The sequence below is a fragment of the Drosophila erecta genome, unplaced genomic scaffold, assembly GCF_003286155.1.
Source record: "Drosophila erecta strain 14021-0224.00,06,07 unplaced genomic scaffold, DereRS2 tig00000000-arrow-pilon, whole genome shotgun sequence".
NCBI classification, from domain to species: domain Eukaryota; kingdom Metazoa; phylum Arthropoda; class Insecta; order Diptera; family Drosophilidae; genus Drosophila; species Drosophila erecta.
This window is the reverse complement of record NW_020825194.1, coordinates 14,124,624-14,142,164: the sequence shown is the minus strand read 5'-3', so window position 1 is coordinate 14,142,164 and position 17,541 is coordinate 14,124,624. Positions and strand designations below refer to the sequence as shown.

Below are 17,541 nucleotides of genomic sequence, written 5' to 3'. Positions count from 1 at the left end.
CTTTAGTAAATAAAATGTTTACGTAGAATAGCCGAAATTTGGTGTTGATTTGGATTAATTTGCTGAATATGATTTTGTTAGACACTTTAATTATACCGAACAAAATCAAGCTTAAGTCAATGAAATAAAGTATTTTAGCAATGCAAAACGTAAAAACAAATAATTTAGAATCCATATAGATGTGGAAAGATTACCTAGATTTTACGGTAATCTATTTTCAACCATTCAAAGATACGCATCACTGAACGACCATTTTTCGCGAACAGCTCATCTCTATCCGATGTGCACTGTATTCAAATTTGGCGCCAAACAAAATCTCACCCCCTAAAGGCTTTAATTGGATTAGACCAAGTCCACGGCAGTCGGTTCTCGCTTTCTAACTAGTTAGATTTCGTCATCGCAGGGAACAGCATGGGCCTGAAATTCCAAAGTAAGCTTCCAAGTATTGTAAACAACTGCATCTGGCGGGTTTGTCCTTGCAGGGATCCTGGTTTTGGCGGGGATTGTAATAGGATTTCTCTCCATCATTGTTGTCCTGGCCGGCACTCTGCTGAAGAACTCCGTACCCAATGTCTTGGCACCAGAGGAGCGGCACTTTGCATTTGACTATGTGATTGGTGAGTGGTTAGTGTGGATATATCTAGAAGTTACATTATTATCTAACTTATGTGGTATAAATTGTGTAATTTGCATCGCATGCAGTGGGTGCTGGAACTGGAGGAAGCACACTCACCTCGCTGCTGGCCAAGAACAGCAATGGGAGTGTTCTGCTCATCGAGGCCGGTGGTCAGTTCGGCCTCCTAAGTCGGATTCCTTTGCTAACCACCTTTCAACAGAAAGGCATCAATGACTGGTCGTTCCTTTCTGTGCCACAGAAACACTCCTCCAAAGGTCTCATCGAACGGAGGCAGTGCCTCCCGAGGGGCAAAGGACTGGGTGGATCCGCCAATCTAAACTACATGCTGCACTTCGATGGTCACGGACCGGATTTCGAATCCTGGCGGGATCTTCACAATCTTAGCGATTGGAGCTGGGCCCAAATGAGATCCTTCATGTCAGCCGCCAAGCCCAAGAACCCAGATATGCTCGAAATTCCCCGTCACTACTCCAAATTAACTGAAGCATTGGACGAAGCGCAGGCGCAGTTAGCCCACAAGGATTGGATCTTTCGACGCTCTTTGTATAATATAAGGAATGGCATGCGTCATTCTGTGGTACAACAGTTCCTTAACCGGGTAATCCATCACTCCAATCTGCGCCTGCTGCCCGATGCTTTGGTGAAACGGATTCAACTTTCCCCAAGCCCGTTCCTCCAAGCCACCTCGATTCTCGTGGGGATTAAGGACGAGGAGAACAGGGAGAAAGAATTCAGCATTGAGATTAGAAGAGAGTTAGTCCTGTGCGCCGGAGCGTACCAAACTCCTCAGCTCCTGATGGCATCTGGAATCGGAGACGTATCCACGCTGAAGAAAATGGGTATTCCCGTTCAGCATAGTTTGCCTTTGGTGGGCCAAAACCTGCACGACCACTTTAATCTACCACTTTTCGTATCAATGGGAGTCACTGGGCCCACACTGAACCAAAATAACCTCTTGAATCCCATGACCTTGATTAACTATCTCAGCTCGGGCTCTGGACCCTTGGGAAACTTTGGAGTACTGGGAAATGTGGCCAGCTATGGAGGATCACAGCCCTACGGCATTACCTTCTTTGGAGCTGGTGCCATCGACGAGTCTGCTCTGATGTCAATATCAAATTTCAAGGGCCCAGCATTCCGGGCGCTATTTCCACGCTATTACAATGCCTCCCAGGAGGGATTCGTGGTCATTTCAAGCTGCCTGCAGCCAAAGTCGCGCGGATCTGTGGGACTCCTTAACCGACACATGCGGAGAAATCCCCTGATAGATCCCAACTATCTTAGCAGCAAAGAGGATGTAGCCTGCACCATCTCCGCCATTCGAAATGCGGTCGAGGTAAGTTGTTCAATATTTCTTTAAGCCCGTTGTTGAGTTAGGTTCCATTTCAGCTGGTCAACTCGACTGCCTTTGCTCCACTGCATCCACGCATCCATTGGCCGCGCGTGCAGGAGTGCTCCAACTTCGGTCCCTTCGAGCGGGATTTCTTCAACAACCGTCCATCGGATAACTACTTGGAGTGTCTGATGCGGCACGTTGGCTTGGGATCCCATCATCCGGGTGGAACGTGCGCCCTCGGCACCGTCGTGGACTCGCAGTTAAGGTAAAAGTATTCCCGCTTGCACATAAATGTAAGCATTGATAAAATGAAACATTTTCTTCGCAGGCTACAAGGGGTATCCAATGTGCGGGTAGTGGATGCTAGCGGTAGGTCCTAATTATTTCCACTTCATTCCACTCATAATTTAAATTTCATCATAATCGCAAATAATGAAAGTTAGTGATTCACATGCAAATTGTCTAAACTTATTAATAATTACATTTTTGGACTATTTTTACAAGTTCTGCCCCGTCCGATCTCGGGAAACCCCAACTCAGTGGTGGTGGCCATCGCGTTGAGAGCCGCCTCTTGGATTCTGAAGAGCGAACTGCAGGCCGGCGATTCGAAATGAATGAAATTCTCTGGGAGATTGATGCAAATGCGTTCAAGTTGAGGGACAACCGCACTGAGCGAAACCAGGAGTTAACATTTACAGCATCAATGTAGTTAAGTACTTTTTTAAAAAATGTTTTAAAGAATTCAATAATACTTTACTAACATGTCTTAAAATAAATTTCATACTTTAAGATATTATGTGTGTTGTACTACCAAACTTAAAAAATTGCTCTTTTATATAATCTTTCATTTCTTCGCCCTAAAATACTTTGTCGAATGTTCTGTTTTTTTTTAGTGCTTCGATAATAGCTCCCATCGATTTGCCGGTGATCTTGCACTTGATCCCACATCCCACTCCGAACCTCACGACCGATCTCCTGGCTCTCTGCCAGGTGGTTCTGTGAATGACTATATACGTGGTAAGCCTCGTGTGGGCGCATGGCTCCCTATCAGTTCTTGTGCAACATCAGTATAAATTAGGCGTTACACTTCCGGCTCCGGCGGTGGGCAATGCCGATCCGTGGTGCAACCTCCGGGATTTGGCTGTGATTGGTGCCGAGATCGAGATTGAGGTGCGACGCCAGTGCTCTTGGCGATTTTTTGAAAGATCAGTTTGCGTACTGGGTGACAGTGACATAATTGTCTACAAGGGGATCTGTGAGGATCCCAGTGGGAATTGTGCCAGTGCCAAGTGGAGCGATGATCAATGGAACGTTCCCGGAACTGAGAGACGGAGGTGTAGTAATTCTCCCGACCGCCGACTTAACTAAAGATAGTCGCAGCCCCGTGCCCCTCCAAAACTAAATTACCCCACAATTGATAATTGAGCGGAATTGAATTGAATCACAGCCGCCTAAGCAGAGGCACCCAAATCTGGGCTCAGTGAGCCACCGACCGACCTGAGAGTCGGACATCCATCCATCCCATCCAGCGGCCGGAACAGACCACAAACGTAGCTGGAAACCATGTCGAACATCGAGGAGGTGCTGGGCGAGCTGCAGCGCTTCGCCTGGCCAGACTATGTGGCCTTCGTTTCGATGTTCCTGCTCTGCATCGGCATCGGCATATACTTTGGGTTCATGAACAAGTCCGTATCCGAGGACGATTACATGTTGGGAGGGCGAAAGATGTTGGTCATTCCCATCGCCTTCTCATTGGTGGCCAGCTTTGTGTCCGGGATCACGCTGCTTGGCCTTCCCACGGAGGTGTACTCCTATGGCATCCAGTACCTTTACGTATCCTGCGGCGTCATCGGCATGGGCGTGGTTATGGGTGTCTTCTATCTCCCCGTATTTCACGATCTAAACATCACCTCCACATACGAGGTGAGTTTTATTTAAGGACATTATAATAATGGCCAAGTTATTTTTTGTATTATATCTGGTCAGTATCTGGAGGTTCGCTTCGATCGGAGGTTACGCCTTTACGGATCCGTGATGTTTGCCATAATGAACGTGAGTATATGCCAGAGATGGCGAGACCATTATTCACTTATCTGCTACTGCTTTTGTTCGGGGATAAATTATTTACCTAAATAGTTTCTATACACTTGAACTTTATTGATGACCCATTAATCCTACAGGTGGCCTATCTGCCCATTGTAATCTATGTTCCGGCGTTAGCCTTCAACCAGGTGACGGGAATTGGAGTACACACGATCACGCCGATCGTGTGCATCATCTGCGTCTTTTACACGAGTCTGGGCGGATTGAAGGCAGTGGTCTGGACGGATGTGGTGCAAGCCATATCCATGCTGGGTGCACTATGCCTGGTGGCAATAAAGGGCACCCGCGACATTGGAGGAGCCGGAGTGGTTCTGGAGCGGGCTTGGAACAGTGATCGCCTGGAGGTACCAGAGTAAGTCTATAATAGTTCATGTTGTCAAATTGGGAATCCTTTTGTGCTTTTGTTTCATACCTATAGCCTCAGCATCGATCCAACTGTGCGCCACACGTTCTGGTGCCTGTTTTTCGGAGGGATCGTCTACTGGACGCAGACCAACGCTGTATCACAAAATATGATCCAAAGGTATCTGTCACTTCCGTCGCTCGGCGATGCCAGGAAGGCGCTCTGCATCTTCTGCGCCGGTGTGCTTATCCTAATGGCGCTCTGTGGCTACAATGGTCTGCTGATCTACGCCACTTACCAGAACTGTGATCCCCTGACCACCAAGGTAAGGTCAGTCATCAGTCCCCTGCTTTAACCAATGGAGTATCCGTTCGATTCCAGCTGGCAAAGGCCCGAGATCAGCTCCTGCCTCTCTTTGTGATGAAGACTCTGGGTGAGCTTCCGGGCATGACCGGCCTCTTCATTGCCGGCGTCTTCAGTGCCGCTCTGAGTTCCCTCTCCACCTGCCTCAACTCCATGTCCGCAGTGGTGCTGGAGGACTTCGTTAAGCCGTACGTGAAGAAGCCGCTCTCCAGCTCCGCAATCAACTGGATCATGCGGCTGGTGGTCGTCGGAGTAGGGGTTCTCTGCGTGTGCCTGGTCTACGTGGTGGAGCACATGGGCACTGTCCTCCAGCTGACCATGAGTCTGGAGGCGATCACGAACGGTCCACTGTTTGGCATCTTTACTATCGGTCTCTTCTTGCCTTGGATCAATGGAAATGTGATATCATATAACCCAATGGATTTTGCGGATCTATATCTCATTCATCCTTTTTCAGAGCGCCTTGGTGGGCGGAATTATGGGAGTAATAGCCATGTCCTGGGTGAGTCTTAATGCACAGTGGGCCATCGCCTCTGGAGCCATTACTTACAACACGAAGCCGCTAAACGTGGAGCAGTGCGACTACAGCTTTAATATGACCACCAGTCTGGCCAACACAACTCATCTGGGAGCGTCTGCAGAGTAAGAACGAAATATCCACATACTAGAGCACTTCCTATCACTCTCCAAACCTACAGGGACATTTTTCCGCTCTATCGCATCTCGTACATGTGGTACACCACTTTTGGTGCCTCCATTACGATAATCGTGGCACTGCTGGGCACCTTTGTATTTGGCAAAAACAATCCCAACAAAGTGGATCCAGTGCTACTCACGCCCTGCATACGAAAGTTCTTTGCTTTTAGCTCAGAGAAGCACATGGTGAGTGAAATGGAACTTGCCGAATAGTTCACTCATATCATATCATACAGGATGCCTACAGGCCCGACATTCCACTGCAGCACAAGCTCCGTAACGACGAGGTGGCCTTATGATCAAGCGAACCGAATCATAGTTGGCTACAGCTGAATCTAAAGCTGGGTAAACGTTTCCATTTTAACCCAACCGATTTCGATCCATATTGCTATGTTAGAAGTTCAAAATATATAACTAAATTTTTTGATTTTTTATAAGCAAGCACTTGGATTTCTTAATGATATTTTTAAAGTTAGGCAAACAGGTTTAATGTCTTGAGGCCTCATAAACTACCCACTAATAATTTCATGTTTTTGTTATTAACTTTCTTCTTCACTCAAAACTGGCTTCTTAATAAAATATGTATATAAATGTATATTCATTTCAAGAGTTAGCAACAATACATAAATATGAATAACACGATTTTACGTACAATACACAAAAAGAGCGGTTCCCGAACTACATCCTACTTCTGCTGGACCTTGCTGAGCAGGATTACGCGTTCACCCTCAGTGAGGTGTTCATAAAAAGTGGGAAAGTGTTCGTTTTGCGTGAAGGTAGTAAGGAACTTCTGCAGGTTGTCGGCTATGTCGCCCTGGTAGTTGGTCTCCTTAAGCAGCTCCTGCAACAGTTGTTCGTCATCGGCGTTATCCTCGTCTGCCTCGAACAGATCGGAGATGTAACGCGGCTTGGACGAATTCGCATCCTCATCATCGACGTCCTCTTCGCTGTCCGTAAGAGGTTCGTCGGCCTTGCTCTCTTGAAAGTGCTGGTACTCAGAGATCAAAACCTTAAAGATCTTGACGAGCGCCGGAATTGTTACCCACTTCTGGGTTGTAGCCGCCACGGAGCGAGTACGTCTGCGCGTATCGGTGGGGTCGTCCACCAATTCTTTGAATGTTATTGTGGTCAAACGGTTGTCCTGAGTGGCCACACCATATTCAAACAGCTTGCACAGAGCCATGGTGGTGACCTGTAGAAATCAAAAGGTAAAAAAGGAAAGTTTGGAATTTCAAGTTCACTTACCTTTCGCTCATAGTTGCCAAAAAAGGAGTTCTGGCGGGAGAGCCAGTTGGTGAGAACAAACTGCATTGCTGGCTCTCCGTTGGGTCCGGGAACGGTGGAAAGAAAGTTGAGCACGGCGTCCATTTGTGTTAGGAACAAATGAGCAAAGATTAAAACAAGATTCATGATTACTTTCAGGCACTCGAGGTTCTGCATTTTGCTTATCACAGCCTTCAGGAGCATGTCCACATTTTGTCCGAGCATGCTTCCCATCTTGGTGATAATAGTGATGACGAGGCGTCCAATTTGGCCAGCCGCCGTCATTTCGCTGTTCATCGGATTCAGTAGTACAGTGGCCACAACCTGCATGATGCAGTTGATGCCCTCGCCGTTCTTGTAGCTGCAGATTTGCTCCGGGGAGACATTAATAAAGCTGCGCAGGCACTCTCCGCCGGCTACCATGACAGCATGGTCGTCCGTGTGTAAAACGCAGTTTATTATCGCAGGAAAGGCTGTCTCTAGCAGGGTACTGTTCAGCGGAGGCTCCGTGTAGCGGACGATTGTGTTGAGGACGTCTAAGGCAATATCTTGCTTTTCCGTGGAAGCCGCCCCTGTCAACCCCAGGATGCTCACGATAGTTGGAATAAACTTCTCCTGTAGCGGTTCTAGGCACTCCTTGCGTTGACAAAGAGCTTTGATAAGATCCTGGACAGTTTCGAGCACATAAGGATCTTCAGTGTATTTTAGGAATACAGCAATGGCCAAGGGCGTAATCTTTGCCTGGCTAGCAAAAGCAAACTCAGCATCGAACTGAAGTTAAAGATAATTTGGTTAGATATCCAGACAATTAATGCATTTTAATCACTTACTTTAACCATAAAAGTCAGGGCTTCCATAAGCAGGGCTAAAACTGTTGCCCTACAGCCCGGCACTAAAGCCATAATTCCCTCTAGAAAACCCGGCAGTATTGAAACCAACAAGGTTCGCTTCTCTCCTTCGATTGTTTCGTTCGCCTGCAGGAATCCATTCAGGGTGCGCACTGCGCTGATTCTTAGGATGTGTGACTTCTCCGGAGAGAGGCTGCATAGCGTAACATCAAGGATCTCGGTCAACATTTGTGGATTGTATAGGTCCGACTTAGAGTAGATGCTCAAAGTCCACAGGGCACGACCAACAAGTGGCGGAGATTCTTGGTGCACAAGCAAGTTTCGAACAATGGTCAAGTAGTTGAGGAGGTCAAACGTAGAGTCGCCGCCAAGGATGACATCGCGGAAAGCGTGAACGGCATCCATGCAGGCCTCCTGTATCTTCCACCAGTTGGGATTGTTGGCTGCTTTTTCTGCCTCGGCAACACTAAAGTGTCTGCCCAATGCCTCTTGCAATGGCTGAATCGCGTTGGCTCCGAATTCGTCGTTAATAGCCTAGAAAGATATATTAATGTGATGATGACGTCTGGAGGAAAGTGTTTTCTCACTCACCAGGAGGACATCGCGGCCGCACATGCGCACCGTGAGCTCCACACCTCCATCATCCTCATCATCCACAAACTTCTCCGGATCATCTTGCCAGTCCTCCAACTGCTCCTCGCTCAGCTGAATGTAAACAATGGTTATGTATATAAGGTCGGCCAGCACATTTTTGATGCTGCCGCGTAGCTTGTTGCACGCCAGTATGCAATTGATGAACTCAAGGATCTGGATGATCAGCGTTTGGAAATTGGTCTGCTCGTCATCCTCCTCACTGTCGCCGCTAGCCAGGGGATTTGTCTCAGTCTGGTTCACCGACACTTTAACGTAAGTCTCGGCTATTTGGGTGAGTAGCTGCCAAACTATAGGCAGAACACGGTCCATAAAGGGGTTGATGTACTTTGGCATCTCGTTGACCAAATGGGTGAACACTAAAGAAGATAATCAAGTTTAGTTTACGTTCAGGAAAGACGTAATAAAGCCCACCCTTAATGATTTCCGAGCGAAGAAGGAAACTGGAACCGGCACCGCTGTTCATGCTCAGGTAATGCATAAGCTTGTCCATGAAATTTGTCAAAATGGAGCTCATCATGGTGCTCTGCTCATCTTTGTTGGTGATCAGAGTTGCAATGGAAGCGAAAAGTGGCTTCAGGATGCGGATAGCCGATACTCTTGTTTTGATAGAGTAGTTCTGCTCCGAGTCAAAGATGCGATAGACTTCGGGTATGACTACTGGACCAAGTTCTTTGATCTGCTCCACGTCGTAGCTGAAATCCTGCAGTACCTGCATGGCACCGTGTATGGAGTCCTCGTTGCCGCCCAGACATTTGACAATTATATCGAACAGCTCCGCCCAACCATGTGGATAATCCGTGGCAGCTATGGTGGAGATGGTATGCGCGACCGAGGAGCGTATTTTGGAGTTGGGATCGTACAGTCCGTTGGGCAGAATGTTACGTATGGTTCGCTTTGCCTGTTCGCTGGCCATGCAGCCGTTGGCTTTTCCTTTGACATCTTCGTCGTCCGTCCAGTGGTTCTCCACGTAGCGAGTGAGCATTACGATCGCGATTTGACGAAGTGGCAGCTCGTGCGCCTGGTTCATAATGATCTCGGACAGGTAAACGCCATAGCCTGCAAATTAATGAGATGGTTAAAATGTGGCTACATGTGAACCGCGCCCAAGCCACACCACTCTGGCTGCCCGCCAAATCACCTTCTGTGTACTCCAGCTGCTTAGTCCTTTTCTCCGCCTGCTGCAGGATTCTTGTGTCCGAGCTGAGGAGGTTCTGCAGCTCCTCGATGATAGCTTGCTTCACGGAGTCCCCGCAGTCGTTTTGGAATTGCAGCGACATTCTGCAGCAGTGGTTCGAAATAAATTAATTCGCAATGTCAAATTTCGCACAAAAGAAGCCGGCGCGGCGCTATCACATGTCGTCAACATGCGTTTCGCAACACTGCTTCGTGCAAATCTAGTGACGACAATGTTTTGATTGGCGAGTAATCGATTTTTAAACAGTATTCTTAGCTATTTTCAAAAAGTGATAAGCCTGCTAAGTAAAAACATTTTTACGAATTTTTCTCTTTCAAATCTTTTTCCATAAACATTTTATTTATTTTATAAATATTTTTATGTTGGTTAACAATTAATTTAATTAACAATTCGTTCAACAGAACATTCTTAACTAATAGCAATCCTATGTTTACTAATGGTATGTACAAGTAGATTGGTAAAGATTTATCACTTTATAGCATGGAATCAATTAACTACATTTGTAGTTCTTCGATTTTGGCCACCAGTTTTGGCTTCGTTGACGACTTGGGCATTGTAACATCGAAGTGGTGCTGCAGAATAAACTGAAGCTGGGCGGCCGTGCAACTCGCCAGAGCTTCCTCCTTGATTAGGCCCTTTACGAATTCGTATTCCTTGAGGTTCTCATCGTCGATCTTGACCATTTTAGGAGCGCTCGCTCCTGTTGTGGTGGACTTTGCTGCTCGCTTTTTGGGAGGTTCCGCTTCCGCAGCGAACATCTCATAATCTGGCAGAAGCTTTTCAATGCGCTTGTCCTGCTGTGAGGTGTCCAGCAGATTATCAAGGCCATTGGTATCCGTCGAAAAGTCCAGGGAAAGGGCCAGAAGATTTGCCTGCAGGGCGTCCAGACTTGGGTCGTTGATGAGATTGGGCTGGTAGTCAACGCGCAGCTTCTTGATGATCTTTTGGAAAAACTCGACTTTCTTGTCGTTAGCAGTGTTTTCCGTATTGTTCCAGTCCTGCATATCTATGTGTCGGATGTGCTTGGCCTCCGGCAAGTAGACAATCTTGAATCCATCACCGCAGAGCAGTGAGCGATAGCTCTTCTCCTCCTCTTTATCAGGCGCCTCTACTGGTACAAGAGCCACATAGCGCGGTATGGACTTGCGCTTACACATGAACAGGCATATGACAATCTTGTCCCGCGCCAAGCATCGCTCCCACAAAGCCCGGAATAAACGCTTCGATCCGATGATGCTCTGATCGTCGGGATACATGAAGTTCGAGGGCTTGCTGTAGCTCACTTCTGGAAGGGAGGATCGGTGCTTGAAGCCCAGCAGCATCATTTGAGGTTTGTGCAGATTGCGCACCCTGTTCAACAGATCCGTGCTGATGCGCAGGTTCTTCTCGCCCACGTTGCAACTATACCAACCGCCCGTTACCTTAATCTGATACTCGTGCTCGATATCCTGCGACCCATCGTCCTTCTGCTTTTGCACCGTAATCACCCGCTTGGTGCGCACCACACTGTTGTCCCTTCGCAGAATTTGCACTTTGCGCGGATAGGCACGTCGTTGAAAGTAATTGTAGTACTGTACGGACATGGATAGATTGGGGCCCAAGTAAAAACTGAAGTGGCCCAGGCATCGGCGAAGGAAGTCCTGCTTCAGCTTGCGATCGGCCAGGATCTCTCGCAGCATCTGGGCATCTGGCACCTGAAAGGCGTCAAGTTCGATGGCTGAAAAATATGTCTCATTAAATGTTAACTAATGTTAAGATTGCTATATTTTTATACCCGTTACTCGTAGAGTAAAAGTATATACTAAATTCGTTGAAAAGTATGTAACAGGCAGAAGGAAGCATTTCCGACCATATAAAGTATCCCAAGGCTGAAGTTCTAAGCTCCAAACCTCAGCTTATTTTTATCTGATTTTGAAGTGGCATACCTCTAAATGTTTCTGGGGAAATTCTCTAAAAATCTGCATTCAAATTTAGAAATCAATTTTTTTAATTTTTTTTGTAATTTTTCTGATGTATGATGTAGAATAGAAATTCAAAAAAATTAAAAAATGTCCCAAGGTTGAAGTTCTAAACTCCATAACTCAAGTTATCTTAATCGGATTTTTAAGTGATATACTTCTTAATGTTTTTGGTGCAATTCTCTAAAAATCTGCATTCAAATTTAGAAATCTATTTTTTTTAATTTCTTTTATAAGTCTCTAAATATCTAAATATATCTCTAAATGTTTCTGGCGCGATTCTCTAAAAATCTGCATTTAAATTTAGAAATCTTTTTTTTTTAAATTTTGTTCCCCAATTTTTACTGATATTTCAGAAAATGTTGAAATTTCTCGTTTGCACTTCTACTAGCTGAGTAACGGGTGTCTGATAGTCGGGGAACTTGACTATAGCATTGTATCAAAGACACTAGAATAATAAGATGCGTAACGGCCATACATTGGTTTTGCACTATGCAGCCACTTTTTTGGTGGCTATTATTTTTTTTTAAAGAAGTTTTAATATTCTTTAGCTAAAATCGCCGCTCGAATCAGCTACCGTTTACATATAAAGATTTTTATTATTAATTATCTGTAATATATGTATTTTTTGGTATTCATATAAATATATATTTGGTGTAGTGTATGTATGTATGTATGCATTCATGTATGTATGTATGTATGCATTCATGTATGTATGTATGTATGTATGTATTCATGTATGTATGTATGTATGCATTCATGTATGTATGTATGCATTCATGTATGTATGTATGTATGCATTCATGTATGTATGTATGTATGCATTCATGTATGTATGTATGTATGCCTGTATATATGTATGTGTGTATGTATGTTTGTGTTACTTGCACAAAGTAGTAAAAATTGTCTTAAATAAAACCTGAAGAATGTTTAACTTACTGTCGGAACACATAGTTATTGCCGCTTTTAATATTTGTTTAGGAAACATATTTTCTTGCAGCCCTATAATTCCCAACTAGTTCTAGTGAAGACTGTAAGGCACGTCTTCTAATTTAGAGTCGCAAAATAGTTCAAGTAATCTCTCTTACCGGTGTAAGTGTAAGTGTAAGTGTAGTGTATGTGTTCTTAATGTGCAAGATCAAATTGTCATCCCTCTTGAACAAATAACCGGGCAAATGTTATTCATACAAGTGTTTGAAATGTTATAATATTTATTTTAAAATTTTAAATTTTTAAAAAATTTTAAAATACAATATAAAATTATTGTAAAGAAATTGATTACCCTACACTGAAAGGGATATATATTTTTATGTTTATTCGTATACAAATCTCGAACAAAAATTCGACAGAGCCTGGAGCCAGCCCGAAAAAATCGTGTGCAAAAAAATCGTATGGCGTTACGCATCTTATTATTCTAGTGTCTTTGATTGTATCTTGTTATTTATTAAAAGTAAAAATCTTGTAAGCAAATCCAAAACCACGAACCAATTGAGCTTCACTTGGACGCGGGTGAATGATTGCTTATAATTGTTCTGCGGAGTCTTAAAACCTTACAGGCGAAAATTGAACGCCAATGAGGGGAACGACTTCGCATATTGAAAACCTTAAGAAATTACTGAAAAATTGTAGTTCGAGGACTTACCTCTTGACAGCGTGATGAACTCCTTGTAAAAGGGCTCGTAGTCAAAGTCATCGACCATGGGAATGACATGAAACTCGAACTCCTTGCCCTCCAGATCGCTGGCCTTTTGCAGGGCAGCCTGGAAGTGATTGCTACTAGATGGATGAGGACTACTAACGTCCGTGAGGTAGGCAATCTTGGCGTTGTTTAGCTTCTTGCCACACTTCTCCAGCATCTCGATGCACAGCCGGATCATAAGGTCAAACCGTCCGCAGCCATCGGGCTCCGCCAAGCCATACACATCGGCAAACTGTGTCTCCACTCCGCCCATGAACTCCAGATAGTGCTCTACAATGGGTTTGGTGAGCTGCCGCAGGGGCAGGAACACCGCGCAGTTATCCGGCATTACGATGTTGTCCAAGGCACTGGATTCCAACGGCGGCGGACTGTGCTTGGTGTTGGCGAAGATGAGTCCGATAAGGTCCTTGTCATTGACAAGCATTCCGGATATAAAGGCCGTTCGGATGATGTTCAGTGCCTCCAACAAGCGCTCCACTCCGGCTGTCTGTAGATTGGCGTCCAAAACGAAGAGAATGGCCTCGCGCCCATGGTAGTCTCTCTTCATGGACACTTCCTCTTCGTCCTCCGAACCGGACAGAAGGTCCACATCGTTCTCTGGATTCCAGGTGCTCATTCTGCGGCAATTTCAGATGGCTGAAGATCTAATTTTCCGCTAATTTCACAAGCGGGCGCGTTTATCGACGCTGCGAGTTATTCTGTTGTTATCGATTAAGCTAGAGATGACATTAACGATCGGATTCTAAAATTATTTAAGCTTATTTAGCTATTATATAATGTTTATCCTTGTCCAAGTGTGAACACCGTTTTTTATAAGCGGCTTATAATATAGCTTAATTTAGTTTTTTTATAAGTTGTCCACCTATCGATAAGAGCTTTTCAATCCATTGTTCCATCGCAATTTTGACTCATCGAATTTTACAGCGGCAGGCTGACCTCCTGGAAATTAAATTGCAATTGCAGACGGCACGATTAAAGGCATCAGGATGACTGGCATAATGGACTCGGTGGAAATGCCCAAATTACCGGAAAACCAGAAAACCTTCGCCGGCATCCCGGAGGCCGTGTTCCTGGTGAGTGGTCCTAACCTACAAGCGTGCACCTGCAGCTGGACACTGGAGGCTTCCTTTTTCAATTGCAGGAGGAGATCGACTCGTTCATGGCGCAGCCGGAGAACGAAAACTGCGAGAAGGTGCTCCAGCGACTGGACGAGCAGCACGGCAAGTACCGATTCATGGCGTACAACCTGGAGGCGCGGCGTCGTAAGCTGAAGTCCCAAATTCCGGACCTGGAGCGCTCCCTGGAAATGGTCAATGTGCTTCGCAAGGAGGACGAAGAGCGCGAGACGCAATTCCTGCTCAGCGACCAGGTGTTTATCAAGACACTGGTGCCGCCCACAAAAACAGTCTACCTCTGGCTGGGGGCCAGCGTGATGCTTGAGTATCCGCTGGACGAGGCGGAGGCTCTGCTTCGGCAGAACATCACATCGGCCGTGGGCAACCTGAAGTCCGTGGAGCACGATCAAGACTTTCTGAGGTTAGTTCGAGTACTGTTATCCTATTTAAGTGTTCTCTTTATTTATTGTCTATGTTCATCTTTCAGAGATCAAACCACAACTACGGAGGTAAATATGGCGCGGGTATACAACTGGGGCGTGAAAAAGCGGCAGGCCGCTGCCAAGACAACCGCCCCTACTCCATCCTAAAAAGCCACTCCCGTATCCCAATCCCAATATAAACATTGGTAGCAGACACTGCTGCGTCTCTCGCGTATTATTTATTTCGACAGTACACCGCAAGGGCTCGGCAGGCAATTCCAACTGGCTTATTCTTGCTCTCCACTGATAACAATAAAACCGCAACACAACGCATCAAGTTGACAAAAGAGGTGCCTATTCCGGAGGAATCTAATATTTTAATTTGGCTACTGCCGCCCCAAAAGTTGACTTTTTTTCTTTTTTTGGGGAAAGTACCATTAAGGATATTCTGAAAAGGCATCTAAACTGAATAAACGGCGAATTCATTTCATTGAGAGTAAGGTGTATTAAAAAAATTTTGAATTTAGAGTTCAGTTTATTTCAAATCTTTAACATCCGGCTCTCGCACACCTCACTTGACCTCCCACTTCATGGATTGGTGCAGGTAGTCGCCATCGGGACTAACGTAATCCTTAATGGGGGGCGTGGCAACGGGTCCTTTCATAGCGACGGGCAGCAGCTGGGGATCGATTTCGATGGCCGCCTGGTAGAGCTCCTCGGACTCTCGCCGGAGTTCCGCCAGTGCCCTGTTTTGTGCCTGAACCAGCCGGTCGATAATCTGGAAGTCTGCTACGCGCTCGTCATGCTTGTAGTGCGCCCACTGTTTCTTGAGGAGGGCACGTTCCACCAACTGAGCGCTGGAGACCGGGGCTAGCTTCCTCTGCCGTTTGCTGGAGGATAGGATAGCATTACATCTCAGTCTAAAGAGGGTAACCCATATAAAAACCTACTTCTTTTCATCGATGAGCTCCAGTGGAACCTCTAATTCCTCCACGGGTTTCAGTTGGCGGGCATTCTTCTCCAGCCGGCGAATCTGCTTTTCTATCTTCTTCTTCTTGCGATCCTCGCGCTGTTTGACAATCTGCGGATCCAACTTCTTCTTTTTCTTCAGGGGCTCCGCGCAGAGAACAGGAGTCGTGTGGAGGCAGCGTGCAACAGCGACACCGGCGACGCCGCCTTTGCTCTGCAGACCCATCCTGAGACAGAAGGCAGGCGGAGAGTAAGCGATTGCGTATTCAAGGACCAGGTGCATGCACTTACCTGGCAAAGGCGCCCAGCAGCGACATTTTTAATAAACAAATGTGAAAAAAACCTTTGCGTAATGTACGAACAGCTGTTTCTGTTGCTGTTCAATACACTAGCGATGGTCCATCCTCGATCAATTGGAAAATCGATAAGTCCAATGTAGAATGTATAAATCGGTATGGCAACTATAAAAATACTGAAAAATACCACCGATTGCCGGAGTATTTTATTTTCAAAGTAGCCATAAAATTACTCATACGACATGTTGCACAAAGAAATCTTTCTTAAACTTCTACCTTTACTTTAGTTTACTTTATAGTAAGTACTTTGACGTATAAATGACAAAATTCTTGCCATACTTACCATTCACTTTGCCAAGATAAAACAATGCATTTACTATTTTTATACGATTTTAAAACTTTATTTTTAAAGATGAAAATAAACAATATAGTTTTATTGTGTGTTTTTTTGTATTTTTTCTTAGTAAATTTTACATAATTTTTCAATAAAATAAGTTTTGTTTTTTTTCGATTAAAAATGTCATATTGTAGTTTAGTGTTTTCCTCTTGTTTTACAATTTCCTTTCCATTACACATTTTTAGTATGATGTCTTTCGATTTTTTCGCTTGCATAAATATAAATTTGTATGTTATTATATTCGCTTATATCCGAAATATTGAATTTATCTCATACATATTTTCATTCATTTTGTGTGGTGATGGTGTTGTGTGGTGTGGTGTCATTTGCTTTTGCTTTGCGCTAAATGCATTCTCTAAATGTAAATCCAAATTTCGATTTTCCGTTTTTCGGGTCTTTTAATCATATAATTGCAATTTTTGTTTTGCGCTTAATGTACAATTTTGAGCGATTTATCCGATTTAGCGGGAACAAAACTGGTCCAAAATGGTTATTTTATTTTCAATTTGTTGGCCTGAAATGCGTTTCCGAAGTTTCCAAAAGTGTACACCAAACCAAAGTATAAAACGGAACCGAAATCGAAACCGAAACCAAAACGTGGCTTATACATATATCGCTATGGTTCATTCGAAATGAGTTAGTTAATCATATAAAGTTAGTATATCGTACTATCGTAAGTGTATACGCGACATAGTCGATTGTGAAATTTTCTCGTTTCCCAACTTTTTATGTTTTCACCGCGTATTACATTCATATATGTTTGCTTTGTTTGCTTTGCTTGATTTTATTTTTCCAATACTTTTGGTTTTCTTTTCTTTGCATTCTTTCATATTGTGGTAAATAGTAGTGTTTGAGTTTTGGGGCAAGGGGACACTGGGCGTGTTGGTAAATCGGGAAATCGGTAAATTGGGAGACGTTTCCTATTGTTAGTACATATTCTTATAAATTTAAACTGCGTGTGAAGTGACTTGATTCAATCGTTTTACTTGACCTCCAGCTTCTGGGGAAGGGAAGGTCCTGCGGCATTGCATGCTCGTATGTCAAGTTGGAATTTCGAAAATGTCATCGGCTTCTGATAGCCTTCAATTTCGCTTACTTCGCACTAATCAAATTGCAAATCAATGTGTGTTAAAATTTCAACTGAGTATAAATTAGGGTAAATCGTTTATGCATTCGCGGGGTTTTCCTCCTATTTAATTCTCACATCGCTCCAGATTTTTTCAGATTTTCGAGGATTACTTTAGTTT

General features: G+C 44.7%; 7 protein-coding genes across 8 annotated transcripts; 3 read left to right on the top strand and 4 right to left on the bottom strand.

Annotated features, from left to right (window-relative positions):
- Positions 1-169: 169 nt before the first annotated feature.
- LOC6553920 (neither inactivation nor afterpotential protein G) lies at positions 170-2,769 on the top strand. Its single transcript, XM_001980531.3, has 7 exons — positions 170-206; positions 267-430; positions 483-617; positions 703-1,973; positions 2,027-2,238; positions 2,302-2,342; positions 2,478-2,769. The coding sequence occupies exons 2-7, from the start codon at positions 412-414 to the stop codon at positions 2,585-2,587; spliced, it is 1,788 nt and encodes a 595-aa protein (XP_001980567.1). The 5' UTR covers positions 170-206; positions 267-411; the 3' UTR covers positions 2,588-2,769.
- A 61-nt stretch (positions 2,770-2,830) lies between these two features.
- Positions 2,831-3,011, bottom strand: LOC113563741. The gene is given in 2 exon segments (XM_026975963.1): positions 2,831-2,923; positions 2,925-3,011. Coding segments are annotated over 2 exon segments (180 nt in total).
- A 260-nt stretch (positions 3,012-3,271) lies between these two features.
- LOC6553921 (sodium-coupled monocarboxylate transporter 2) lies at positions 3,272-5,915 on the top strand. Its single transcript, XM_001980532.3, has 8 exons — positions 3,272-3,896; positions 3,960-4,025; positions 4,154-4,428; positions 4,495-4,744; positions 4,801-5,181; positions 5,240-5,424; positions 5,481-5,664; positions 5,715-5,915. Exons 1-8 carry the CDS (start codon positions 3,537-3,539, stop codon positions 5,775-5,777), a joined length of 1,764 nt encoding a protein of 587 aa, XP_001980568.1. The 5' UTR covers positions 3,272-3,536; the 3' UTR covers positions 5,778-5,915.
- Positions 5,916-6,052: 137 nt separating this feature from the next.
- On the bottom strand, positions 6,053-9,691 carry LOC6553922 (importin-9). Its single transcript, XM_001980533.2, has 6 exons — positions 9,382-9,691; positions 8,655-9,299; positions 8,181-8,599; positions 7,572-8,123; positions 6,724-7,512; positions 6,053-6,670 (listed from the first exon to the last, which is right to left on the bottom strand). Exons 1-6 carry the CDS (start codon positions 9,518-9,520, stop codon positions 6,164-6,166), a joined length of 3,051 nt encoding a protein of 1,016 aa, XP_001980569.1. The 5' UTR covers positions 9,521-9,691; the 3' UTR covers positions 6,053-6,163.
- Positions 9,692-9,773: 82 nt separating this feature from the next.
- LOC6553923 (ATP-dependent DNA helicase 2 subunit 1) lies at positions 9,774-13,820 on the bottom strand. Of its 2 annotated transcripts, XM_015154585.2 has the most exons (3): positions 13,039-13,820; positions 11,093-11,155; positions 10,802-10,991 (listed from the first exon to the last, which is right to left on the bottom strand). In XM_015154585.2, exons 1-3 carry the CDS (start codon positions 13,709-13,711, stop codon positions 10,861-10,863), a joined length of 867 nt encoding a protein of 288 aa, XP_015010071.1. In that variant the 5' UTR covers positions 13,712-13,820; the 3' UTR covers positions 10,802-10,860. The 2 variants fall into 2 exon arrangements, with proteins under 2 accessions (XP_001980570.1, XP_015010071.1); XM_001980534.3 differs by having other exon boundaries at positions 9,774-11,155.
- A 139-nt stretch (positions 13,821-13,959) lies between these two features.
- LOC6553924 (prefoldin subunit 3) lies at positions 13,960-15,126 on the top strand. Its single transcript, XM_001980535.3, has 3 exons — positions 13,960-14,168; positions 14,237-14,631; positions 14,698-15,126. Exons 1-3 carry the CDS (start codon positions 14,082-14,084, stop codon positions 14,798-14,800), a joined length of 585 nt encoding a protein of 194 aa, XP_001980571.1. The 5' UTR covers positions 13,960-14,081; the 3' UTR covers positions 14,801-15,126.
- A 12-nt stretch (positions 15,127-15,138) lies between these two features.
- LOC6553925 (39S ribosomal protein L40, mitochondrial) lies at positions 15,139-16,027 on the bottom strand. The gene is made up of 3 exons (XM_001980536.3): positions 15,893-16,027; positions 15,583-15,828; positions 15,139-15,522 (listed from the first exon to the last, which is right to left on the bottom strand). Exons 1-3 carry the CDS (start codon positions 15,916-15,918, stop codon positions 15,204-15,206), a joined length of 591 nt encoding a protein of 196 aa, XP_001980572.1. The 5' UTR covers positions 15,919-16,027; the 3' UTR covers positions 15,139-15,203.
- Positions 16,028-17,541: the final 1,514 nt, after the last annotated feature.

Coding starts and splice junctions, on each gene's coding strand:
- LOC6553924 (XM_001980535.3), top strand. CDS start 14,082: ATGACTGGCATAATGGACTCGGTGGAAATGCCCAAATTACCGGAAAAC. Junction 14,169..14,236: donor TCCCGGAGGCCGTGTTCCTG/GTGAGTGGTCCT, acceptor TTTCAATTGCAG/GAGGAGATCGACTCGTTCAT. Junction 14,632..14,697: donor CACGATCAAGACTTTCTGAG/GTTAGTTCGAGT, acceptor TTCATCTTTCAG/AGATCAAACCACAACTACGG.
- LOC6553921 (XM_001980532.3), top strand. CDS start 3,537: ATGTCGAACATCGAGGAGGTGCTGGGCGAGCTGCAGCGCTTCGCCTGG. Junction 3,897..3,959: donor ACATCACCTCCACATACGAG/GTGAGTTTTATT, acceptor ATATCTGGTCAG/TATCTGGAGGTTCGCTTCGA. Junction 5,665..5,714: donor TTAGCTCAGAGAAGCACATG/GTGAGTGAAATG, acceptor CATATCATACAG/GATGCCTACAGGCCCGACAT.
- LOC6553925 (XM_001980536.3), bottom strand. CDS start 15,918: ATGTCGCTGCTGGGCGCCTTTGCCAG. Junction 15,829..15,892: donor CTGCTGGGCGCCTTTGCCAG/GTAAGTGCATGC, acceptor CTTCTGTCTCAG/GATGGGTCTGCAGAGCAAAG. Junction 15,523..15,582: donor GAGCTCATCGATGAAAAGAA/GTAGGTTTTTAT, acceptor CCTATCCTCCAG/CAAACGGCAGAGGAAGCTAG.
- LOC6553922 (XM_001980533.2), bottom strand. CDS start 9,520: ATGTCGCTGCAATTCCAAAACGACTGCGGGGACTCCGTGAAGCAAGCT. Junction 8,600..8,654: donor TCGCTCGGAAATCATTAAGG/GTGGGCTTTATT, acceptor TATCTTCTTTAG/TGTTCACCCATTTGGTCAAC. Junction 8,124..8,180: donor GCGGCCGCGATGTCCTCCTG/GTGAGTGAGAAA, acceptor ATATCTTTCTAG/GCTATTAACGACGAATTCGG.
- LOC6553923 (XM_001980534.3), bottom strand. CDS start 13,711: ATGAGCACCTGGAATCCAGAGAACGATGTGGACCTTCTGTCCGGTTCG. Junction 11,156..13,038: donor GTTCATCACGCTGTCAAGAG/GTAAGTCCTCGA, acceptor CATATTTTTCAG/CCATCGAACTTGACGCCTTT.
- LOC6553920 (XM_001980531.3), top strand. Junction 1,974..2,026: donor CCATTCGAAATGCGGTCGAG/GTAAGTTGTTCA, acceptor GTTCCATTTCAG/CTGGTCAACTCGACTGCCTT. Junction 2,239..2,301: donor GTCGTGGACTCGCAGTTAAG/GTAAAAGTATTC, acceptor TTTTCTTCGCAG/GCTACAAGGGGTATCCAATG.